This window comes from Haliaeetus albicilla, chromosome 12 (genome assembly GCF_947461875.1).
Source record: "Haliaeetus albicilla chromosome 12, bHalAlb1.1, whole genome shotgun sequence".
NCBI classification, from domain to species: Eukaryota; Metazoa; Chordata; class Aves; order Accipitriformes; family Accipitridae; genus Haliaeetus; species Haliaeetus albicilla.
The window spans coordinates 40,522,251-40,548,059 of record NC_091494.1 but is presented as its reverse complement, the minus strand read 5'-3'; the positions used below and the strand labels follow the sequence as shown (position 1 = coordinate 40,548,059).

The 25,809-nt window shown below is 44.0% G+C and overlaps 1 protein-coding gene across 2 annotated transcripts; it reads left to right on the top strand.

The window, feature by feature from the left end:
- The first annotated feature begins 1,564 nt into the window (after window positions 1-1,564).
- LOC104318674 (ATP-binding cassette sub-family A member 10) lies at window positions 1,565-25,809 on the top strand. Of its 2 annotated transcripts, XM_069799361.1 has the most exons (39): window positions 1,570-2,329; window positions 4,092-4,201; window positions 4,597-4,807; window positions 5,230-5,388; window positions 5,631-5,731; window positions 6,545-6,771; window positions 7,101-7,239; window positions 7,613-7,798; window positions 8,878-9,025; window positions 9,537-9,708; window positions 10,269-10,327; window positions 10,748-10,858; window positions 10,955-11,130; window positions 11,516-11,635; window positions 11,998-12,136; window positions 12,271-12,361; window positions 12,697-12,836; window positions 13,463-13,582; window positions 13,754-13,949; window positions 14,681-14,847; window positions 15,594-15,721; window positions 16,087-16,224; window positions 16,767-16,880; window positions 17,172-17,342; window positions 17,676-17,786; window positions 18,425-18,553; window positions 19,391-19,459; window positions 19,915-20,006; window positions 20,448-20,568; window positions 20,921-21,038; window positions 21,533-21,624; window positions 22,000-22,178; window positions 22,774-22,849; window positions 23,129-23,223; window positions 23,651-23,770; window positions 23,993-24,133; window positions 24,408-24,487; window positions 24,568-24,623; window positions 25,199-25,809. In XM_069799361.1, exons 2-39 carry the CDS (start codon window positions 4,100-4,102, stop codon window positions 25,295-25,297), a joined length of 4,893 nt encoding a protein of 1,630 aa, XP_069655462.1. In that variant the 5' UTR covers window positions 1,570-2,329; window positions 4,092-4,099; the 3' UTR covers window positions 25,298-25,809. The 2 variants fall into 2 exon arrangements, with proteins under 2 accessions (XP_069655463.1, XP_069655462.1); XM_069799362.1 differs by lacking the exons at window positions 23,651-23,770; window positions 23,993-24,133; window positions 24,408-24,487; window positions 24,568-24,623; window positions 25,199-25,809 and adding an exon at window positions 23,390-23,592 and having other exon boundaries at window positions 1,565-2,329.

Sequence of the window (25,809 nt, the reverse complement as noted above, 5' to 3'; positions counted from 1 at the left end):
TTGATGCCTGCTGTTCATCTGTACCCCTGCTCAGACTGACTCGTGAAGATTCGCCGCACTGAGGAATAACCCTGCCGGGATGAATTTCTGGTCCCAAGGTAGCGAGGTGGGCACTGCGGCTGTGCGTGGGGGCTCGGTCGTTGGAGAGAACCATGTGCAAGCTCAGAGGAGGGTCTGAAACCCTCACTCATCCATGGCAGGAGGACACCAGGGCTTTGGCTTGCTCAGTTCTGAGAAGCATCCTTCTGGCTGGTATAATGCGGCCAACGAAGGTGGTGTTTTCTGGTGGAGGGCCGCGGGGCTGTGTTTTGACCCAAAAAGCTGCTGTTGCTGTGTGCTCCAGCTCAGGCCACCTTGGCCCATCTCTGGTCCCCACCACTGGGGACACGGAGAGAGGAAAGGACTCGGCAGTCCCTGGAAAAGTGTAATGAAAACTGGCAGCTCTTAGATAACCATCTTTAAAAAACCAATTATTATCGGGAGTCAAAATAAGATGTGCTTTGACCCAAAGTAACGCTGGAGCAGGACAGTAGGCTGAACAGGTCTTCTTCTGGCCACAGCATGTGTGTCTGACTTGCTTTGGTGATCGGGAAGACGGGGTGGGCTCTTCACTAGCACCCATCCTCTTTGGGTGCATGGGAGGAATGGGGGCACTGGTGGGGAGATGGGGACAAGCACCAGCACCCTGACCCTGTCTGAGCAGATCAGCATCTCTTCGTAGACATCTGCCTGCCAGGGCTAGCTTTAAATAATAAATTTTAAAAAACCCTAAATAAAATAGAAGCTTCCTAAATTCAGGCACCCAGGTTTTTCCCCTGGTACCCTGTTGCCCTGTCCCCCAGCATCCCCAGCCTCTGGGAAAGGCTGGGCTGGGGACCCACTGGAGGACAGAAGCAGAGCCATCCCATGGGACAGACACAGCAGCAAGACCCTCACCCACGCCACGAGCTCCCCTGGTTCATGTGGATGATGCTGGTGATGCAGGTACGGGTGATGCAGGTCTGGGCAATGCGGGCAAGGAGGATGCTGGTGGTTTTACACAGGCACAGATGCGTGTCTAGGCAAGGGATGTGGGCAAGCAGGTACCAGCAGGTGGCTGCCGTGGCTCAGTGATGGGCTGCTCCTGCCAGGACAAGCCCCCAAAGCAGGCACCCCACACCCCCAGAGAGCTGCTTTCCATATGGATCTCCAAACACCAGTGCCTCTGTCAAGGAGGTGGGCAGGGAGGTTTCTGCTTGAGATTCACTGACTGGGACCTAGCATATCCACTCCTCCACCCAAGTTGTTTGGGTTTGGGGGGTTTTTTCCCCCTTTGCAAGGAGGAACCGAAAGGGGAGGAGAAGGTTTGTACACCTAGGAGATAGGCTGGGCACAGGTCTTAACTTCATTCTGAGTCCTGACTTGCTACGCCTCTGGAGTCTGCCTAGCTCTGAAACATCTGAACGTTATTTAAAACTTAGGGGTGGTTGTTTTGGCTTTTTTTTTTTTTTCCCCGCTAGGCAGAGCAAAAGGAAGCAGATCCAGCTCTTCCACGCTTGCAAGCCCAGCCTCTGTCCCGGCTGGTGGCTGCTCCCTCCCACCGCTGGTCCCTCGGCCGCGCTGCGGCAGGGGATGCCGCGATGGGCAACCGAGGGGCAGGCGTGCTCCGCAGCCACGCTCTCAGCCTGGGGATGAAACCAACCCCATTCCCTTTAGAAGCACAGAGTGAGTCAAGAGAAGTTTGTTTTAATGTTTACAATATGTTTTTTAATCCGGGAGGCAGCGCTTCGCTGCTCTTCCTACACCGGGGCTGGTGGCATTGAAACAGTTTGCAAACACAACCTTTGCCATTCGGAGATAAGCGAGAGTCACCGTTTACTCCTCCGCCTGCGGCAGCGTGCCGTGATATTGCTGTTGACTTCAGCCTCTCTTGCTGCACCGAGAAACATAACGGAGTTTGCCAGAGAAAGGATTTTTGTGTGGTTTGTCGTTGGGCTCGTTTTTCTTCTCTTGGCCAAGACTCAAGAATTTCCTAAGTAACTTTTCAGAGAATCTGCTCCAGTAACTCAACAGCAATATGCTCTGTTTGCTTTTTATAACATAAATAAATCTGAAGAGCTGCCAAGGAGGAAGCAGGGAGGAAGCCAGGGAAAAGCGAAGTGATGGTGTGAGGAATGCCTTTTGGCAGAAGTGCCTGAGTTAAAAAAAAAAAACAGTGCATGGACAAAAGAGCACTGAATGCTGCTGGGACAAAACCGGCAAGTCCATCCCAGAGAGGCTCAGCATCTCTGCTTTTACAGGCACGCTGCAAAGGACAAGCTCTGGATTCCTTTCAAACCTTCCTGTTAAGGTAAGGCTTAAACTTTCTTCTTAAAGCAAATAAAAATTGTTATTTAAAAGGTATGAAAACATCCAGTAATTAATAACACTGTTAATAATGCAGGGTGAGAATACAAATGCGTAGGTGGGACACTGGGCATCTTTCTAACAGGCTTGAGTTAAGCTTGTGATTAAGCTTAGTGACTATTTGAAGGCGATAGAGTCTTTCTAACCTTACTTTGATATGAAATAACAGACAATGGAGCTCAGTTTACAGCAGAGGTGTATTTCCAGTGTTCCTTGGTGCTAAGAGGATGCGGTAGGTTCAGCTCAGCTCAGTATTTAAGTAATCCAGCACATATGAGGAACAGATTTCTTTCCCTACATGCAGCGTGAGCTAAAGATTGAATTTAAAAAGACTTCTGTCTCTCTTACGCTCTTAAAAATTCCCTCTGAAATACTGAAGGAGCAATGAAATCAGTTCTGCCACATTTCCCCCAACCGCCCAAACTCTGCAGCAGCGTGGTTGGGGGTCAGGCAGCATTGAGGGGCGACGGGGGGGGGCACATGGGACATCCCTGATGGGTACCTGGTGCACCGGCTCTCCATCCCACCCAGGATCTCCTGGGTGCGAAGCCAAAACTCCAGTGGCGTGTCAGCTTGTTGAGGTTACTCTATGTGACTATAAAACGAAGGACAAACTGGAAACCTGCTTTAGCTGTGACCCAAATCCTGTTTCAGTTGTGGAAATGCGTACGGGTGATACACGCCATCTTACGCCTTGCTTCTGGTAGGTGAAAAAGTGACCAAGCAATTGCAAGTTTAACTTCACAGTTTCCTCAAGGAAGTCTGGAGATCATTAGCACAGGCTAAAATCAAATTTTTATACGCCTGGATTTAGTGAGATCATCTGTAAGGGACAAATCTATTCCGGGACTGATGGCAAAATAGCAGATTTCTGCCACTGAGCCACTGTCCCTGCCCCATCCTCCTGCCGTGCCGTGCCAGTGCATGTGTTTGCAGCGTGCAGCCAGGGAAGACCTTTGCTGCAGCTGATTTTCCAGCATTTTGGTGCCTGCTGCCTCCTTACAGCCAAGACGTGCCTGTCCTGCTGAATACAAATATTTGGAAGAAGACAAACTCCGTCTTGCCCGTCAGCACCAGAAGGCATCATCTCCCAAAGGGAGCAGGACAATGTAAATCCTCCTGCCATATGACAGGAAGGTTTGAAAGGATTAGGTCTATAAATGCTCTCCTATTTCTACCTGAGACTTCACTTATAGAAGATCAAGATTTTGTATGAAAACATATTTTAACTACATATGTGACAGCAGAGCAGTTTGGCTACATGAGTGTAGCTCTTTCCCATTTGGGTACTTAGTCCTTTTAAAGTTACTTGTTATTATTTTACTGATGGTTAATATGGATGTATCTCATCTGCAAAACTTACTCTGACAGCCAGCTTCTTCAAGTTTCCACCACTTGCATTAATCCAGGCAACAAATCCTTGTTTTTATTTGACCGCATCTTTTTAAGGATGATGCCACATCTTTTGAAGTAACACACCACTGCATGCTTGTGGCTATCCGTTTCTCTCTCGTTTTCCATTAATATCCCCGAAAATGACAGCTCTCCAAATGCACTTCCAAGAATTTGTTCTCTCGTAGCTCCAAGTTGCCTTTAACCGACGCTGCTTTCCGTATGAGCTCAGCTGACACTACAGCCAGGAGTTGCTTAACAATTCTTGGTGTGAGGCCTACAGCACATTATAATATACATAATAATGTTTGTAGGTTCAAAGATGAAGACACTTCAGAGAAATATGAGTGTATTCCAGCAAACTAAAATTCTCTTGTGGAAAAATATACTTATAAAGTGGAGGATGAAGATGCAGAGCTTTCAGGTAAGCTAAAAAAAAAAAAGAAAAGAAAAAAAGTGAGCAGCTAACTGTAGAGAGTGGCCAATCCCTGTCTGCCCCTATACCCCAATTTCTTTTTGTAAAACTAAAAGTTAAAGTACTTTTGGAAAGCCTGACTGGTAATGAACACTTTATGAGACTTCACTTTTTTTAACGGATATTATTCCTGTCTTTTATGTGACACATGAGAGCGCAGATGGGCTCTCTGAGCAGAGTAATTTACAGAAATGACATGCACAATGCCAAGATCATGTTAGTTAGTCGACATCTAAGAAACCAGTGTGACTGAGTGCCTCTTGTTTATATTTTAATCCCACAGAGAATATGCTGTTATACTGTTCTATTATTAAATTCTCTCCTCCGCTCTCCCCCTTACCCAGGAGTGGATGCTGTCTCTGTTCTTTCTGCCGCTGATGTTCATAGTGTGCACGTTCATGATGAACATCCGCTACCCTGAAGTGCCTTACAGCTACCTCGGGCAGTTAGATGATCCTGCCTATGATGCCACGGGGGTCACCATCGCTTTTACACCCATCACTGTGACCACAAGGCAGATAATGAATAAAGTGGCCTTGAACTCTGTCCTGATAGGTACGTTTTGCTTTTCAAATATTTAGCTTTGTCATTATTTAACCTGTTAGACGTGTATTGTGTTTTAGTGGTTCTCCAGTATTTTTGGTCAGTAGAGAAAATTCTTCCCAAATCCTCCATTCTCACAATTATTTCTTTTCTAGTATTTAAATTAATAGTGAGGCCAGTGTGTGCTTCTGAGCTGTACAGCTCTGCCTTACCTGATATTCACTGTGTAGACCAATACTATTGAGACACTTTGGTTCATCCTTTTGAGGTACACTTCTTCTTAATTGGTAAAGAATAAAGCATTTAAAGGTGCCACTGTGTCCAGGGAGGGGAACTGGAATGGAGGAGCTGCAATGCTAAAAAAGCAGAATACACACCCAGTGCCTGTGCACACATTTCCAGACTCATCGCAATATTTTTCTTACACGCTGCAGGTATAAAACTAGAGGCACTGGATAATGAGAGAGCCCTGGAAGAAGCCTGGATTTCAAATAATGAAATTATAGGGGTTGTATTTAAGGACAACTTCTCCTATCACCTCAGGTTTCCTACTGGGAAGGTGGCTATTCCAAATGACAACTTTGGATATATAGGTAATACAAAATGAGAATTTTATGGGTGGGTGATTGCCTGGCATGGATAGCCATCGTTTTGTTGGAATAATCCATATGTGTGAAGTGATTTAATAATTTTATTTTTTTTTTGTCAGTGGGCCACTGTCTATTTGAAGAGTTTCCCTTAGTGCATATGCATGCTTACCATCAGCTTCTGTAGTGAAAATGAATTATGTTCTACTGCTCTTACCTGTGATGCCCTTAACCTTTCACCCTTGCAGATAACTGCTACAATTTCTCATCGCGGTACTGTGACAGCCCAAGGTATTGGTACAGAGGCTTCCTGTCCCTGCAGTCCAGCATTGATGCTGCTATTATAGAGGTAAATCAAATTTATGAATTGATGCAGGTGTCCTTTTATTTTAAACTTGGTAGAAGAAAGACAAATTGTTCTGTGGCAATAGCAAGGGACGGGCTTGTCAGAAAATTCTGCAGAAACCCAAATATTTTAAAATACTGAGCCACCTGAGTATTATTGGCAGTGACAGTGAGAACTTGAATGCAATCGGCAGTTCCTGGAAAAAATGACCGCTTTCAATTTAATTTTGAAGATTTGTACTAACTTTTGTTTCTCTATAAAATGGCAATTTCTGTTAAAGGCTAGGAACCAAGCATAATACAACTATTTGATTTAGAGTATTTCTCAAGTAGAAGGCAATTCTTGCAGGAGGCTAGGGTGGTATGCGTATCTGCTGGTGACTTGGATTCAAAGTAGGCATGTCTGTCATTTCTTGTCCTTCCTTTCCAAATTGTTCCTCAAAAGTATGACCAGGGCAGTGGTCATTCCACCTGGCTGTGCATCTCCAGCTCTCCAGGCTGCTTTCATACCTGGGGAGAGGAACAGGACCTTGGGCAGCGTAAGTCATTTTTGTGTGTCTAGATCTTTACCCCTGGGAGAGCTGAAGGATTTCTCTCTCTCGATAGACAAGGGAAGGAGTCTAGCTAAGGTGCAGACACACAACTGAGTCAGATGAGCCCTTCCCATAGGGTTTTATTGCCTTACTTGTTGATGTTTTCTATAAAGATGCATCAAAAAGTAAATCTAGGGGTGATGGGTCAGAAGGTTCCTTATGTAAATACATCTCACTGTAGAAAATAAGTTAAATACTGAGATGTTGACCTTGAATTCCTTTAGATGGTGGCAAATCATTCTGTTTGGGAAGAGATGAAATCAATTGCTGGTGTCCGTATGAAGTCCCGGAGTGTCATCTCCTCAATTACACTAGAGTACAGTTATTTCATGATTACTATCGTGATGTGTTTCTCTCCGTTCATGTATTTCTTATCAATGAACGTTGTAAGAGAAAAGAAGAAGCTCAAAGTATTGATGAAGACAATGGGGCTGCAGGATATTGCGTTTTGGTGAGTTGTTTTTTAATTACAGCATGCGTGCCAAAAATCAGTATACTCCTGGGCATTTGTGCAGTCAGTTAATAAGTATAAATGAGTTCCTAAGTTTTCTCCAGTACTCTACAGACAAACCAGAAGGGTTGAGCATGGCAGCGGTGTATTCTTCTTCCTTGGGTACTTCCTCCTAGGATGGATCATGCTATCTCTTCTGCCTAGGATGTGAATGAGTTGACCCTGGGAAATAACTCATATTTTAATTTAAAGCATTTCTGACGTGCAGATGAAGTTGTAACAACAGTTCTTAATTAAATGAAAGTGTAATGCCACCTTTCCATCCTCAGGCTCTCCTGGAGTCTGCTGTATGTTGTTTACGTGATGGTCCTCTCCTGCCTGCTGACAGCTCTCGTGGTCTGGGATGCTTTCTACCTCAGCAGCTTCCCTGCAGTCTTCCTGCTGTTTTTTCTGTATGGCCTAGCATGTGTAAGTCAGGTTTTATAGCCATATTTTCTCACCACATGATTTATTACTATGTCGATGAGCCTAAGCATTACTCCAGAGCCTTTTGCACAGTGCTCAGGACTGTATCCTTTGCATGGTCATACTAATTGAAATAGCTGAGCGGATTCTCTGACTCAGCAGCAGTGATTTGAATTGCAGCCCAAAGGTCTGACAGGCAGTAAGTTGGCTACAAAAGACCTGATTTGAAACTCAGACCAACCTACTAAGAAGGACTTTAGTGTATTTTATTACAGGGACTCAGCTCACCAGAGATCTGTTTGCCTGGCAAATGGAAGCGCTGCTGTTAAAGATATTTATTTCCTTCAGTGATTGAAGGAAATTTCTGTTCTTACAGATCCACCTGGTTTTCATGCTCTGCTCCCTCTTAAGGACCTCCAAACTTGCCGGGTCCATGGGGTTCCTCATCACCTTTTTCTTCGGATGCCTGAGCCTTGCATTGCTGATAGAAAATCTTCCAGAACCATTGAAGTGGTTTCTCGGGCTCTTCTGTCCTTTTGCATTTAACGCTGGCATTGCAAAGGTATGGGGCATCATCTCTGCAGCTGAACCTTCCCAGCAGCTTGGGAACAGAATACATTTTGTTACAGACAGTGGCAATAAAAGACCCTGCTGTACTTTACTGATAGAGAAAGGCATAGGAAGTCATAGTCCTTATTTCTGAAGACCAGCTTTTCCATATCTGTAAAACCTTCAGGTACTTCTCATTCAAATCCATGTCCTATTTTGAAACCTCCATAGGAGCTGAGCTGCTGTTGGGCAGCAAAGATGGGCTCCAACGCCCCCATCCCACTCCCCTATTTAAAAAGCAGATGAATGCAAAGAAAACCACGGCCCTCGTCACAAATAATCTGCCGTTAATTCACTTCTGTAGCATCCACATGAACTTAAGGAAGCCCCAGCGAGCCCATTGCCGCACACAATAGCACCATTATCCGCTGGGGCTGGACCCCAGGCAGGCAGGAGTTGACTCGAGGACATCAGCTCTTTGCTGCCCAGTCATTCCCCTCTCGCTGCAGCGACTCTTCCTGGCAACAGAAACCGTGAAAATAAAATTTGAGTCTTCTGCTGCAGCCATCCTTCCTCCATCCCCGCTTTGGATAATTCTGTGCAGTTTCCCACTTTTCCATCAGTCGTATCTCCATAGCTCTGAGTGATGCTTTCGAGCTCCAGTTATTTAATATTTGATTTCCTGATGTATAAAAATATCTGCCTGGGAGAGGAGATTTCTGCACCAGCAGAAAAAGAAACTGAGTTTACTGCTAATTTACCATATGGTTAAATTAATCACTATGTAAAATTATACCATCTTTGCCATGACTCTGTCACATCAAGGGTGCTAGTGTCATGTTTCTTGAATGATTTTCCATAAAACTCTGATCTTTTCTTCTGCTTCTGGATTGTTCTGGAAAATTCTGAATGAAAACATAAGATCTCTGCCTGGAGTAAACCTATCTCCCTTCCTCACTAGAAAGAAAGGAAAAAAAATTGGTCAGTACTGCAGATGATTTCTGGGTTAACAAAGTCAATTGCATCCATGGTTTGATAGCATAGGCATAGATTTCCAGCCTGAAAATTATTCTTCTTTGTCCTTTATTTCAGGTTTTCCATTTAGAAAAATATGGAATCGGTTTCTGTTTTTCTAACCTTATGGAGGAATCATACTTTTTATTTTTGACTTACATTATACTGGTCTTTGACTCAGTCTTGTACATGCTGTTAGCTATATATTTTGACAAAGTTCTGCCAGGTAGGTATGATTTATGCTTATGATCATACTTTCTTCTTTAATATTTTTGATTTATATGCATTGCATGTAATAGCTCCTCAAGGAAATGATGGGCTGCTCCATTCTCTGAGTCAACCAAAATAGGTTTTGAACAAAAAAAAGGTATTATATCGCTGAGTGGCTTTTCTGTCCCTGGCACACACTGGTAATTCCCAACTCAAAGACAACAAAGTATTTAGTGTTTTTTTCTTTCTAATTATACTGCTGTTGAACTGTTTATGAGAAAATAGTGTAATAATGTGTGGGACAATATTTTAATTCATTAAGTAAAATACTGAATTCATTAGAAATAACCCTGAAGCCAACCTTCTTGTCGTATCTACCCCAGCTCCAAACCTTTTTTTTTAACTGGACAAAGTACCAATTTTGAGGCAGCCAAGTACTTATTAGACCCTCCTAAATGTTTAGTCTAGGATGGTGTCTTGGTTGTGGCTTTGCTAATGACGGGTCATCTTCTTTGCTTTCTTGTCAGGCAAATATGGCATCCCACATCCCCCTTTTTTCTGCCTGAAGCCCTCGTACTGGGTGCGGAGCAGGAGAGGCTCCACCAGGGAGATGCCCAGAACTGCAGCAAGTCCCAAGGAGCTCCTTGGTGATGACATAGAGCCGGTGCCCCCTGAATTTATGGGGAAGGATGCCATCAGGTTAAGAGAGAAGGAATTGCTATTCATGCTTTTTGAGTTGGGTAGCTTGGGTTTAATGCTCCCACAGACCACTGCTTCTGCCATCAGCTTTGTTTTGACCTAGCCAGGCAGTTTTCATGTTCATGAAGTTCTTGCAAAACTCTTTGTTTCACAGAGGAAAATTAGAAATAAAATGCAGGTGGGATAAATAGATAATTCAGGCTGGTCACTAACGGTAAAATTTGGATAAATTGAGATTAAAAAATAAAACCAGGGGTTTTTTTTTCTGTGGACTTTACTAACTGTCCATTAGGGACAACAAAGGGAATCCATCTGTTGCAATAGGCTTGACCTTGTCTTTGCAAGGCTTGGTGCTCCGGTATTGCATGCCAGGTAGAGATGTTCACGCCTGTGTACAGAGCATGCCAAACCCTGCTGAATCTCAGGGCTGCTTCCCAGTACCTCTTGCTTTTCATGCCATTTCCATGATTTTCATTTAAGGCCCATAAGAATGAAAAAAGGCACCAGGGAAATGTATTTACATGAATCCTGAAATAATATTGTCCTTACCTTCCTTTTAGACTCAACAATATTAAAAAAGCATATAAAAAGAAGGACAAGAAGACAGAAGCTTTAAGAGGTATGAAACCTGTGATATTGATTCCTGTTAAAGATAAGGAAAAACAGTTGTGCAAACATTTCTGTCAGTCAAAGAAATAAAACAACACTTGCATTGCTTGAAAATTCATATAAAATGTTAATTGATGCAACTGATTACTGTTTTGTTCAGTTTTTACTGATTTTTCCATCTTCAGTAAGACTAAGGAGAAGATTTTTTTTCTATTGTTGTATTTCTGTCTTTTCTGATAAATACAGAGCAGCTTCTTATGTCTTTAGTTAGAGGTTTGTAGAACTTTGCCCCACATTCCTTAATGCACTTTTGGCTAATTATTGCCACTTAGTTCTTATACTTCTTGACTTGTCTTGCCTTGCCTTCAACAACGAGTAGAGGCAAGTCAAACCTCATTTCTTCCCGAACTTGATGTTGTTTTCATTCTAGGTTTGTCTTTAAATATTTATGAGGGTCAGATCACTGCCTTACTCGGCCACAGTGGGGCTGGAAAGACAACACTGTTAAACGTGCTGAGTGGACTCACTTTGCCTTCCAAAGGTAGGACCGCAAACAGTGGGATGGGGTGGGCTTTTTTGATTCAAAAGCTTTAAAGACCAGTTTGTTCCACCTCATCGTGTTTATTCCTGTAAACAGGCTCTGCAACCATATACAACTACAAACTCTCTGAGATAGGAGATAGGGAAGAGATTAGAGAGATGATTGGCATTTGCCCACAAACCAACATACAGTTCGACGTCTTAACGGTGAAAGAAAACTTGAAAACTTTTGCAGAAATCAAAGGCATCAAGTCCAAAGAGGTAGAGCGAGAGGTAAGTGCGTGTTCTGCTGTAATGCATCCCTGTGCAACAACGTGAGGCTCTAGGCAAGCCCCGCATTTCAGTAAAGGCTCCTTTTGCACTGGGAAGCTCAAAGGGTCCCACCTGGCTGTGTCTTCTGAAAATCAAAGTTGGTGTCGAGCTTCTACCAGGTTAGTAGGCAAGCTTGTGGGCTTGATGCAGCCACAGCGATTCCTTTGCTCAACCCAAGGAGATGAGGGGACGTAGCAGTCCCTGTAGCGGCTGCTCCTGCTGCTGGTGTAGACCTCGGTAAAGCTCTTAGAAACTCTGCCTTCAGCCCCAGCCAGATCTCCTCCGTGGCTAATAAAGGATGGAAGGACAACCGGTGCTGAGAATGGACATCCTTCTGCTGTTCTAGGTGCAAAACATTTTGAAACTGCTGGATATCAGTAACATTCAAGACACTCAAGCTGAGAAACTGAGCGGTGGGCAAAAACGGAAGTTATCCATTGGCATAGCCATGCTTGGAAACCCCCAGGTAAAGCAGCAGGCATGGCTCTGTAATATTGGGAATATTCAGGTCCAACATAAGCAGACGCATAAGGCTTTAGTTCACTAAAAGTTTGTGCACGTCAGACCTCTTTAAAGCACTCCTAGTTATTAAAATTAATAAATTTAATAATTTCATTTTGTTAAATTGATAACCCATCTTGCTAGTCTAGTTTTAAAGCAGATAGATAGTGCCCTGACCTCTGCACAGCTCCCGGAATACCTGCCCTTGCATAAAAGCTGCCCTGGGTCTCTTGCCTTCAGGACCCGAGGCTTTCAGGGGAACACCAAACCCACAACCCGTGCAATTGCTCCAGCAACGAGGAATGTCTGGTTTCATCCTTTCTGCAGGTTTTGTTCCTGGATGAGCCAACAGCTGGGTTGGATCCTCTTTCCAGGCACCACGTGTGGAGCCTCCTCAAGGAGCACAGGGCTGGACGGGTGATCCTGTTCAGTACCCAGTTCATGGACGAGGCTGATATCCTCGCAGGTAAGCACAGGCTCAGTCTGTAGCATCTCTGGAGAATAACCCTAGAGCAGAAAGCCCATGTGAGGTTCAGCTGCAAAAAAAATTGTGAACGACCGCTCTACAGTACAAGTTCCTTTGGCTTTTTCTTTCTTTAGACCGCAAGGCTTTTATCTCGCACGGGAGGCTGAAATGTGTTGGTTCCTCTCTGTTCTTGAAGAAAAAATGGGGGATTGGCTATCATTTAAGGTATCCACTTCAGCTCCAACAACTGGTATCTGGGAACATGCATGTACAAGGAACCACCAGAATGACTGTAAGGGGGAAACCGTAGAGCAGATGTCATCAAACCAAGAAAATTAACTGGATTAATATTCAGTTAAATTAACCGAAGCAGCATTTTACTCCAGAGTAAGGAAAGAATAAAGTATGCTGGAGTTTTCTTTTTGTGCATCCTAGCAAATACAATGGTGGTTGTTGTTTCTTTGGGTTTGGGGTTGTTTGGTTGTGGGTTGGTTTTTGGGGGGTTTTTTGTTGTTTTTTTTTTTTCAAAACTAAGCGTCTGTTTTTTTTCAACTGAACAGGATTCATGTCAGTGAGTCTTGTGACTTAGAGAACGTGACATCTCTGGTTAAACAGTACATCCCCAATGTCATATTCTCAGGACACAGTCAATATGAGCTGAGATATAAACTGCCATTAGAAAACGTGAATAAATTCCCAGGTAAAGTATATTAAAATAATTGAGAATTGTCCATAGAGACAAAATTAATCACAAATGTGGGGAAAGAGAAATGAAGAGGGAGATTTTCTACAGGACTCACAGAAGGACTTTAGAACTGTTGCGTTTTGGTTTTCCCTCCGTAATTTTAGCATCCATACATTTAAGATCAAAATGTACAACAAATGCTTTTCTGCTGTTTGTAATGAAAAACCTAGCAGGCTAAACTGGGCTACGTGTGTTGCTGAGACATTATTTGTCTTTCTGTTAAAAGAGAAGATAGTGACAAGAGAAAACTCCAGCACCGCTCCATACCTGCAATGGCACCAGGCAGACCCTCACTCACCACGTCCATCACATTCAGTCTGACAGTCCCACAGCCCCGCTGCCTCAGAGGACGCGTAGTCTGAAATGCTGGTGCTAAGTAGAAAAACATCTTCAATTGAGCTATGGATCTGGCAGTTCTGTGTTCCCCCAGACCCTTCGTATCCTGGCAGCTCGCTGCTTTGTTTTTTCCCTGTCACTGGGGATGCTCCAGTCAGGTTGGCTCAGCTGACCCAAAGTCTGGTCTGGAGATACGTGCTCATCTTCGAAACCTTGAACGCACTTGTATGATCTCTGTCCTGCAGATCTCTTCAGTGGCCTCAACAGCTGCTCTGACCAGGGAATTATCAATTACGGAGTTAGCATGACAACCCTGGAGGATGTCTTCCTGAGGCTGGAGGAAGAAACCACAGCGGATCAAGAAGGTACAATCGTGGCTGCAAATATACAACCCGCAGCCGAAGAGAACGGCTACTTTGCAATAACCCCCGGGCATGCCTCCAACAGTTGATTACTAGGTGGCTCTTAATTTTTCACACATTGCAACATAGAAGCTGGTCTTAGACATAAATGTGCGCGTGGAAAACTCTCTGCAGATGAGCACGTCCTTGGGGAGGAGCGGGCAGAAGCAGGACCGCGATGCCCCGATGAGACGGAGCCGGGCTCCCTGCTGCTCTCGGACACCGGGAAGGCGGCAGTCGGTGGCTTGGCTCTCTGGAGGCAGCAGGTCTCTGCCATGGCATGGGTGCACTTCTTAAAGCTCAAGAGTTCGGTGAAAAACCTGCGGTCAATGTAAGTACCAAAGTGATTTCTCTCTTGCGGAACTGGAGCTGGACACAGTCGCAGCAGCGGGGGGACAATTTTCACAGCTCTGTTTCAAAGAGCGTTTGGATTAATTGATATCAGGTCTTGACTATGAATGATCTTGGTAATCTGAACTCAGAGGAGAGGAAAGCTTCTTCCTTTCCAGCGCCAGTAATACAAAATCTCCACTTTGTGCATTTTCATTTCTATACTGAGTGATCTATGCAAGGGAAACCCATTTTCTTTCTGAAGAAAAGAATCATTTAGAAACACTTTTATTTCAGATGGAGGGGGAATTTTTAAAATAAACTAGTGTGTACAGAGAGAGGAGGGAAAAATACTACTTTCAGACTTCCTTTTTAATTTTTTTAAACTTCTCTCATGTTACTGGTGTCTGAACTTATTTGGCCCCATTGGTCTTCAAGCTGGCATTTCCTGGTGGGGCACAAGAAACAGAAGGGAGATGCTGATTTATGAAAAAATTATGTCTTAAGGAAGTCTGAAAGGCATTTCATGGCCCTAAAAAGTTGAGCACTCCAGATCCGAGGTCCTCTCCCTGCTAAATTTTGAGGGCCTTTGCGAATGATCAAGGTTGGAGACTTCTGAAAATAAAATTGCCAAAAATTTTTACCAGGAAGAGCACTGGGTAACCTGAATTCCCAATACTTTCTGCTGAATATCTGTTTTCATAGTGTTTATTCATGTCTTTCTTAATGTAGTTTGCTGCTCTATGTGGTTTTTCTGCTTCCTCTGGTTTTGCAACTGTCCCTGGTTGCTGCCTGGCAGAGTGTGAGTGCTTGGGAGCTCTCGTCTGCACGGTACTTCTTGCCCCTGGGGAAAAGAGCTCGCTCGGAGACAACCAGCCTCCTGGTCCACAACAACACGGGTGAGGGGAAGGAGCCTTTCCTCATCTTTTCCTATTCTGGGGTTTCTTCTTGTTGCAAAGGAAAATAAGTGAAAGATCAGATGGTTGTAGGATGTTGGGGATCTAAGGGGTGATGAAGGTTTTTGTGGCAGAAGAGCATAAGCGTGGTCATTTTTAAAGGGTTGTGAATGAAACCCACTTTGGCTTCAGCAGCTGGTGAGATCCTGATGCAATGACATGAAAAGGAATGTCATAGCAGATGAGATTAGAAGGGACCCAGTTCTTTCCCTGCCCCAAATCCAGACCTCTTTTCAAACAATTTCTGCTTTTTCAGAGGGTAGGATTCTCAAACCAGGCACCATACTCAACTAAGGGCTTACTAATGCTGAGTCAAATTAATGGTCTACTTCCAGAGTGTTATGTTCAACATTCCTATGAGTAGATGCTATTTTATGTTATTTGGCCAGAGTATGATACTGTTGGCTTCATCAGACCATCGTGAAGGAGAATACATTCTGTAGCAACTCAGCAAAGGCAGAAAAAAAAAAATGACAATGCAAAAATTCAGTCAGTAAGACTGAAATCCATTAACTTCACAAAAAATATGTGCCATGGTCCACCACATATGTGCTGTCTGATGTCCACAGTTATTAGACTTTCTCTGTTTTTGTTTGGTGGCCATGGATTAAAAAAAATAAAAAAAAAAAAATCAAAAACTTTCGTGTTATTTAGTATTATGATTCCTCTGCTTTTGGCTTTCACACCAGGCACAGGCATTGAAGACTTCATCCACATGCTCGAGAGTCAAGATCTCACAGTGGAGATAACGAGCGAGGAAAATATCACAGAGGAGCTAAAACACAATGGGGCTATAAAAGTGTCTCGCAAAGGTCAGGTGAGGATTTTTGGTCTCCTCCTCCCGTTTCTTCCCAACAATTGAATAATTAAGCGAGATGCCTCCATCAGCTCTACCTGTGGAATGTTCCTATTAAATAAGGCCCACAGGTACAAAGATTTGAAAGTGTTTTAACCCATAAACTACAAGCTAGAAAAGACCTATCTCCCTCATGCTCCTCCTCAAACTTTATATCTTTGTAGCACAGCTATACAGACTTCAACACCTCCTAGTTTGTTTTTTAGCAAACAAGGCATAAGCGAAATTCTTTCAGGCCTGGATTCTCCTGGTATGCTCCTTTTCTACTGCTTCCCTGCAGATGAGAAAAGCCAAGAGTTTTCATCTTGTTTTCTTGCTCTTTGAAGAGCTACAGATTTACTGTGTTATGCCACGTGGAGGCTGTCAACTGCTTCCCAGTGCTTGTGAATGTCATCAGCAACGCTCTGCTGAGAGCCCTCAATTCCACCGTGCACATTCGGATCTGGAGTCATCCCTTTTTCTCTGTAAGTGTCAGAGCCTGGCAGCCAGGTGTCAGAAAATAGTTCTTAAATTTGCTTAAGGTTTCAGTAAGTCATCAGATTTTAATGGGAAGCCTGGTGGGGCTTTCTGTACCTGTAAACCCACCTTCCTTGGTGGTGGCTCTGGAACCATCATGTTTGACTTCAGGAAAGCTGAAGCTAATTTTTCCCTGGTGGGTCGCGAGGGCTGCTGAACGGAGAGGGTGGCTGGGAGGCTTTCTTCAGGAGGTTCCTTATTCTCTATGTCAAGTAATTCAAGCTGTGGCCCATCAATTGACAAAAGAGATAGCTTGCCACAAGTCTGGGATGGAGGAGTGGGACCTGCAGCACCCATCTCTCCTCACCAGTGGCAAGCGTTTTGCAGGGCTATGGTTTGGGGCAAACCTTTCTCCTGCCAATATTTGGTTTCAAATTCCACTTTCTGGTCATACTGCCCTGTACTTTATGAGAAATGCAGTAAGAAGAGTTGTGGCATCTAGCCATTACATTGCAGATGTTCTACAAATGCTTTGTTCTTCTCTTTTCAGATAGATGAGCCACGATTCTGGGATTATTTTGTTTCTTTTTACCTTGTTTATATGCTGCTGTTATTCCCTGGTTTTCCTCCTCACTTTGCAATGGGCTACATGCAGGATTACAAGGTAAATTCCTTGAAAGGGAGCAGATTTGGAGTGGGCAGAAGGGATTACAACTGCATTGCCACAAAGACATTTGAATATGATGGGCAGCTTGAGGCATTTTTCTCTGTATTGCCATGAGCAGCTTTGCAGCCAGCAGAAAATGCTAAAAGACAAAAAGAGGTGGAATTTTACCCCAGTATTGCAATAGTAACAGCTTTTTGTTAGCTTTTTATTTCCTGGAGCCATTCCCAAGGGTGCAGTTGGCCAACCAGGCACCAACAATAAACTGCCCTTTGCGTTGTGCATTCCCAGGTGGGAGCTCGTGCCCAGCTACGGATCTCCGGGCTCTTTCCCTCGGCGTACTGGTGCGGCCAGGCACTGGTGGACATCCCGCTGTGCTGGTTCCTTCTCTTCTCAATGTTCGGGCTTCAGTTTGCAATGAGCAACAAGTTTTCCAGGAACATTGACAGTCTTTTCTTGCTGGTACATCCCATTCTGGTGATCGCTGGTTCACAAAGGAGGGGTTGGGGTAATATTTTGAGCACATGTAGGGGTAGCTGAGACACCATGGGTGCAGATGGTGCTGGCACACCTCTGGGTCCCCAGATGCTTACTGACCTTCTTGTTTCACCTCTCATTTGGGTTTCCCCAGCTGGAAATAAAAGGCAATAAGTCTTGCCTTAATATACTCCTTTACACTTAGTGGTAAAATTGTGGTAATATCTGAATGCTCTGATCTTGTTGTATGATCGTATATAAGTTTCTTATTGTTTAGATCACTCCTTTTCTCCAATGAAAGCTCTTTTTCTTCTGTAGATCATGGGTACTTTTGGCTATGGAGTTTCCATTGTTCTCTTCATCTACTTGATCTCCTTCGTCTTTCGTAAAGGATGGAGCTGTGATTTTTGGTCTTTTATCCTGATAGTGGTAAGCACACGGCTAGATATGTGCTGTAGGTTTACAGAAATGTGTTTTGAGACGTAAAGGATGAACTAGAGGTCAAAACACCAAGCATAGATGTAGAACATAAATATGGGCATGTGTTTTGTAGCAGCCAATTCTATATTAAATTCCTGTCACCATGTTCTGTTCCCACAATCCTGCTATGGCACAAGGAAATGCTTGGATCTACCCTGAGCTGGTGCAGGAATGGAGGCAAAGAAGTTATTTATCCCTCTGTTTGACACCTCACGTCCAAGGGATGTAAGGTGTTGAGACATGAGCCATCAAGTTAGACGCAGATAGCCCAAGGCTGGCCTGGAAGGGGATGGGTTATTTGGCACGAACCAGGATGGGAAGGAACAGGACGGGATCCCATGTTTCGTTCTTCTGCCCGAGGCAGCCCTGTGCCTGGGAAGAAGTTTCCCCCGCTGACCCAAACCAGCAGCCTACCCTCAGGCAGAGACAGCTGAGGACCTCCTGAACCCTCACTGTTCCTCATCTTTATATTTCTTGTCCATTTTTAGAATTCCAACAGGGAATTGAACAGGTAGACCCACACAATGTTTAGGACCAGTGAGGAGCGTAACCCTTCCCATCAGCTAAGTTACCTTCTTTATTTTTAGGTATGCTTTGTTTCTTATATCATCAGCAGAGTCATGGATTTCTCAATCGATACTAGAGTCTCCCTCTACGTTGTATCTCTCTTGATTCCCATGTACCCACTGCTGGGTGTAATAATCAACTGCCAGCAGGTAAGCGGTGGTGCTGGGCGAGGAGAGGCACCCCACCATAAAACACAGCTATGTGTCCTTGTGAGCAAAGTCCTGGTGGCAACCACACACTGCATTCTGGGAAGGCTCCTTAGTTTCCTCTTATGGGTAGGATTTTCCAAATGGCCAGAGTGCATCGTTAGATGACCATTTCAGATCAAATCTAATTTTTCCAGCTGTTCGTTATGGCTAGGGGCTACTTCTCGTGCAGTTGATCTGTGACTGCAGATTAGGTAAGCACTCGTAATTCTTTCCATGCAGAGTTGAGCAGCTTGGCTTGAACAATCTTAAGAGAAAATTTGAAGTTACGCATCTGACTTTGCATGGAAACCAAGTGAGAATTAAGAATACTCACAAGGTGCTTTACTCCATGTCAGCTGAGGGTGGTCATGGAAAGTCAGCTAAGAATTTAACAAAACCCTCCAGCTATGTGCAAGACCATTTATGAGCCATAAATTACTTAGGAGTGAAGTCCAAATAGAAGAGATTCCTCCTCTGTCCTGTCCCACTCACCTCCACCTCTTCTCCACTGGGACCCCAAAAAAGAGACCAGATGTTTTCCTGTGATAGCCCATTACCCCCAGGAAGAGAGTCTGATACGTGTACTGGGTGTCGTGACATTTTCTGGTATAGGACCGTGATGCCCAAAGTCAAACATTTGTATTTGTTCATCTGTATGGTAAATATTTTGGGTAAATCAGAAGCTTTTGGACATTTTCCAAGTATTTGTTGTTTGCTTTTAACCCTTCCAAAATTAGCCAGCATTATACTAAAGAATTACAGGTCTTCATTGTGTATTTTTTTTCTTTATTCTTACAGATTTTTATAGAAGACGCTGAGCTATTTGGTGTGGCTCCAAAGAATGATGTACTAATAGCTGTCTTTGCAGTAAGAAAATATTTAAGATTGCTTTTATTTAGGAATGTGTGTCTCCTAAACCCCATCCTCACTTATGAGGAAGCAGGCACAAACCCTGAGTTCATCTCATGCAGGAGGGTCTCGGTGGGTGTGGATGACAGACTACCCCCCTGCGCAAAAATAACCTTAACCTTGCTCCTTTGAAATGGGGAAGGGAAAATAAAATAAGACCAGGTCACTTAATGCGGCCCTGTTATTTTATGAATTGCATTTTTCTTATACCATTGGTATTTTCTGCGGTATTGGTAAGTGATAGTAGAGTTCACAGCCTTCAGGATTACCCTGAGTTTAGATGTTAATGGCCTTTATTTTCGCATACTGTGTTTTTCCCCCACGTATTTTATAACACTGTCACCGTCTTCTCAGTTTCAGCTGTAGTAGGATGGAAGGCAAGGCTGTTAATGTGGCAACCTCTTTTTTTTCAGCCTTATATCCATTCTGTGGGTTTCATTTTTCTTCTTCGATATTTGGAGATAAAATATGGAAGAGCAGTTCTGAGAAAGGACCCAATATTTAGGTTTGTATAAATACACACGCACCACAGGCACAGATGAGATCTAAACTCCTACCACATTGCTTTTCCTTGAAGACATTTTGATCAGATATCATTGCCTTTGTGTCCCTATTTTAAAATTATTATTTTTTTTAATACTAGTGATTTTTTACAACTAAAATAGCCCCTTAAATACTACAGGGCTATGATAATACAAAACAGCTCTCAAGCTTGTTAGTACCGCCACAGAGTGTTGCCTGTTCTGTGTGGCTGTACCGGCTTGGTTCTTTGTACAACACAAAAAGATTATAAATATAAAATAATTTTAAAAACAAACAAACAAACAAAAAAAACCACAAGAAACATTGAACCAGAGGGACATTTACTCTTGGTCTATCCAAAAATACATTGGTGGAGAACAAGGGTAAAGAACAAAATGCTAAGATGAACCTGGTGGGTTTGTAGGATTTCCCCAAGAAGAGAAAGCAGCCACCAGCACCCCGAAGAGCTTGAAGAGGAAGATGAAGATGTTAAAGCTGAAAGAGCAGCAGTGAGAAATGCCATAGCAGCTCCGAGTCAGGAAGAGGTATGACTACATGTTGTCCTTCTCACTTTATTTTATACCATTATGAAGCCCACCGGTAAAGAACAAACCACCAAGTATCAATAAGTGTAGGTCAGTGCTCTGGCTGTATTATTCTCACTGGGAAAATCAAACTCCCAAATCCAGAGTGTGGGTGCCATCAGGATAGAGAAGAAAGCTGTTAAGAGGAATGGGGACAATAAAGTGTCCTGCTGCACCTCATTCTCAGTGAACTATAAAACAAATTCAAAGATCTTTAGAAGGCTTTCTGCCTTTTTTAATGGAAAAATATTACTGAAGGATTAATGCTATCCAGTATAACAGACTAACCTTTCTTCTTCCTCCTTGCTTTCAGAAATCAGTCATTATTGTCAGCAACCTGTGCAAAGAATATAAAATAAAGCAGGCTGGTTCCGTTTTTAAGAAGAAGAAGAAAATGGCCACCAAAAATGTTTCCTTCTGTGTTAAAAAAGGTAAGAGCTGGAACTGTTCTCCTAGACCTGTTTTGGACCCCGAGTCATACCCAGAGAGTAAATTCTCTGCAGATTCTCAGTTATCTGAGCAAGGACATAAAGGTCAAATCTATTTGCTCTGTGGTTAAGGGATGTTCGGTCTGTGGTTGATGTGTTAATGAACAACATGAAGTGGATGCATCCTATTAGTTATCTTTGACTCTCCATTATCTAAAATAAAGTAGCCTCCACTTTCCAGGATCCACTTCAGCAGCGGCCTGAGAGACCTGGGAGCAATGCTCAGACTTGCAGCATCAGTTAGAATTGAAACATTATGGGCTCTCAAAGCATATATTTATATACACACACACATATATACATATATACACTGTTTACTTTTATATGGCCTTTGATATTAGCCAGCTCTCTTTTTTTTTTTTTTTTTTTGTGGGACTGTGCCTGATATATTTGTTGAATGGGGAATATTACTAAGAAATTGTATGCATTGATTCCAGGAGAAGTACTAGGACTTCTGGGGCCCAACGGAGCTGGTAAAAGCACAGCTATCAAAATGATTACTGGAGAGACGACACTGACTGCTGGGCAGGTAGGAGGCATCTGGAGAAAAGGGCTAGATCCATGATAAAAGTGCAAGTGCAAACCTTGCACCTAGGCTAAGCTGTAATATTTTCAAAGCATTATTAGTGATCAAGGTTTGAACTGAATTCATTGTGCTACTAAATTAAATAATATGTTAATAAAAAATATTGTGAGCTACTTCTAACTTTGGCAAACAGTTGCATCTACCCTACTTGGCCATGTTTATATTTAGAAACCATGTAAATGAGGGTTGCAAAATCACTCCCTCGCTCTTCGGTTTTCCTCGCCTAAATCCCAACGAAGCCCATAGTCTTCCTCTGAACCATACCCTTGTACCTGGGCAAGGCAGCGTGAGAGCAAAACGATCACCCTGGTTGCGCAGGTGCTGCTGAAGAGGGGAGATGGAGCAACGTCCCACCTCCAGGACCACGCGCCCGCCTTCCTGGGGTACTGCCCGCAGGACGACCCGCTCTGGCCGGACCTCACCGTCCACGAGCACCTGAGGGTCTACGCAGCCGTAAAAGGGGTGCGCAAGGAGGATACGGCTGCTGCTGTCAACCGGTATGGATGGAGGGTGTTTCCAGGGATTGGTCAATGTTTTATCTCCTAGTCCTAGGGCATGGGTTGGGGGGGAGGACCAGAAAGTCAAAATTCACTGTGAGCCAGAGGCAACCTTGAAGGAAATTTGGGAAATGGAGTTGCAAAAGTGATTTTGTGCTAAATGCTGTCATTAAATGAGTGGGTTAAGAAAATCTCCAATTTGCCTAAGTGCATTTAGTGGGGATAAATTTACCACTAGTGTCCTTTTAAGCATGTTATCTTTAAGAAGCATTTCTAAAATCTCCAATGTTATAGTTTGGCTCTACAAGAAAGGGTGCTTAAGTACTGCCTGCTCAGCTGACACTGGCAAGGTGGAATGGATTTATAATACTGTTGACACTAATGATGGGTTTACAAAAGAGCTTGTGGCTTATTCACTACACTCTGCTTCAAATATTCACTTACATTTTAATAACACAATGAAAGTTTAATGAAAACAAGCAGGAGTCAAGAGCAAGGGGAAGAAAGTTCCTTATCATTTGGGGAATCCTTGGTGAGAGTATTGAGTTGGGAGTAACAAAAATGTTCTTTTTTTGCTTGTTTCCTCTCCCCACAGAATAGTGAATGCTCTGCAGCTTCAAGATTATTTAAAAAAAAAAACGAGAAAATTATCTGCTGGGATAACCAGAAAGGTGTGTTCTGTTTTACCTATAATGAGCACTGCAATGCTCATAGCACAGATCAATAAGCCCTTCCATAAGCAGAGGGACTTCCTTGTGCTCTGAGCTACCCAGGAGAGCATCATGTTGTCTCCCATGGTGGGGTGATGGAAATTAACCTTTTCCAAAACCACATTTCCTATGAATCAGAACATTGATTCCCATAAATGAAGCGATGCTGTCCGCAGCTCTTTGTAGGCAGACTGCCAGGGACTGCAAAAGATGTGACTCAAACCCCTTTCCCTGTCGTAGCTGTGTTTTGCAGTGTGCATGCTGGGCGATCCCACGGTCCTGCTCCTGGATGAGCTGTCAACTGGCATGGACCCCAACGGGCAGCGCTGTGTCTGGTGAGTAGGACCTCGGGCACTGTGCCACCATGGTGGTAAAGGGGTTGGAAGCCAAGAGCAGATGACTACGGTTAGGTAAAGAGGTTTTTTACTCCATCTGCTCTTAGTGCTGCTCATCACGTGCCAATGGTTTTATTGGAAACTCCGTTTTTCTGGTTCTCTCTAGCTAAACCATGAGCAAGGAGAGAGAAAAACCATTTAACCTTCATCCTTATTGCAAACTTTAGGACAGTCATGTATGTTGCCATTTTTGTCATTATTTCAAAGTATTATCATGTGCACATCAGTCTAAAGTTACTGTATGTAAAGCTTTTACACTTGTTTAAGGGGAGAGACATTTGGAGGGACAAAGGTATAAGAAAAAGTGTCTGATATTCCTAGGGAGTGTTAGCTTTTTTTTTTCCCCCCCCCTCCCTCTGGTCCTCAGGAAAATGATTCGTGCTGCCTTGAAAACCAAGGAGACGGGAGCCATCCTGACGACGCACTACATGGAGGAGGCGGAGGAGGTGTGCGACCGCGTGGCCATCGTGGTGTCCGGGCAGCTACGGTGGGCAACAGCACGGCCGGCAAGTGGCTGAGCTGGGAAGTGGTCCATGCAGTGACAGGGGCTTCTTCTCCAGCCTCACCTACCTGAGCCCATCACCATGGGCTTGATGAAGTGCTCCCTGTGATTTCACCAGCAGTACAGTGTGGGAAGGAGCAGATGGTGGGGCACCAATGGTTTCACACTGACATCTCTTTCTTTTAATTTTTCTTTCCTCCCCTGCAGCTGCATTGGCTCCATTCAGTACCTGAAGAACAAGTTTGGCAAAGGCTATCTACTGGAAATTAAAGTCAAGGATCCAGAGCGTGCTGATCTTCTCCATGCTGAGATTTTGAGGATTTTCCCAAGTGCAGCTCGTCAGGAGCGGTAACTATAAAATATGGGATGAACAGTGGTTTCAGCGCTCCCTCATCCCTAAAAATGTGCCCGGTGTGATGGCCAGACACAGGATCTCAGCTGGAGAAGGATGAACGGCTCAGAGTCCCTGTATGGGGATCTGATCTGATAATGTCACCACATCCAACCCTGCTGTGATCCCTGCAGCAAAACAGCCATACATCCAGCTCATAGCATGACATAAAGTTTTGATCCCAAAACCTCAATACAGAGCAAGAATCGCCTTTTCTCCTTTTTCTTCAAGGTTCCCCTATTTGCTAGTCTACAAGGTCCCAATGGAAGATGCACTGCCCCTGTCTCAGTCTTTCTCCAAGCTAGAGGAAGGTAAGAGCAAAACAAGTTGACTTTTTCAAAAGGTGGAACACAGACTGCTAATTTTGGGTTCTCTTTCCATTTCTCCACAGCCAAACGAAACTTCAGCCTCGAGGAGTACAGCTTCTCTTTGAATACTTTGGCTCAGGCAAGTGATTTCAAGGCTAGATGTGCTCTAAAAGCATAAGAAGGAGCAAAAGCCGCAGCAAGACCTGGGCCAGTGCAGTGGCAGAAGGCTGCTCCACCAAAAAACTGCCTGGGGGTGGTGGACAAGGGGTCCTCTGCTGGGAAAGTGGTGAAAAATTGTTCGGTTTTTTTCACTGCTGGGGTTTAGCACGGTGGGAACAAGCCTAGGGAAAGTGTTGTTGCCTGACTCCATTTACCCCATCTAAGGGATGGATGCCCTTGGTAGATGCCCATGTCCAGCCTCTGTGGTTGCTTCTGAAGCAGCAGGTTATTGCTGCTTGTACAAGGCTGGTGGCAAAGATGAGGAATGTTTATGTCAATCCGTTGGTGGGTAAAACCTATGGATATACCTATGGGCAGCAGGTTATACCAGAGAGCACAGTAGTAGGACTCTCAGCTACTGCGTATGTGCTCCACACATAAAGCTACTTGACATACCTCTTATAGGGGATGCAGAGCTATACGTCCTGTAAAGGAGCATCACAGTATCTAGTGAAAGTCAGAGAAATAATCAGAGTTTTATCTTGCCCATTTCAGGTGTTTTTGGAACTCTCCCGAGAGCAGGAAAAGGATAATTTTGATCTGACTTTGGATGGGACCTTTGAATGGAAACAACTTCAGCAGGAGGACTGTTAAAGATCTAAGATGCTCATTTACACATTACTCAGTATTAACCTAACTGATGTGATACTGCACATATTTACCACCATTATCAGCGTACCACGAAGAGGAGGAATAGGCTCTGCCTTTCCAGAGAGCATCAGCTGAGGGCTCCTCTCCAATGCAGAAGACATTTCACCTGGACTCTGCAGGTGTCTACACTGAGCCCTACCCCAAGTTGCATTTCCAATGGCTGGTTGATGAAATAGTACCTGCACTGGCGAGAGCTCTTGTCAAGCAGAGCAGCGTGCAGCAGAGGGACAGAAAGGTTTGTAGAAAGAAGGGTCATAACTCATCTCTGGGGATGGAGGCTCTGCTTTGCTCGGTGGATCTGGGTGCATCAGGGAATCTGGACACGCCACCAACCCTCTGGGCTCTTCTCCCACCAGTGTGTGGGACTATTTGCCTACGACGTGTTTAAATACATCATATTGAAATTTGCACTCTATTTTTATACCCTTCCAATAAATGTCTCTATGGAAACCATG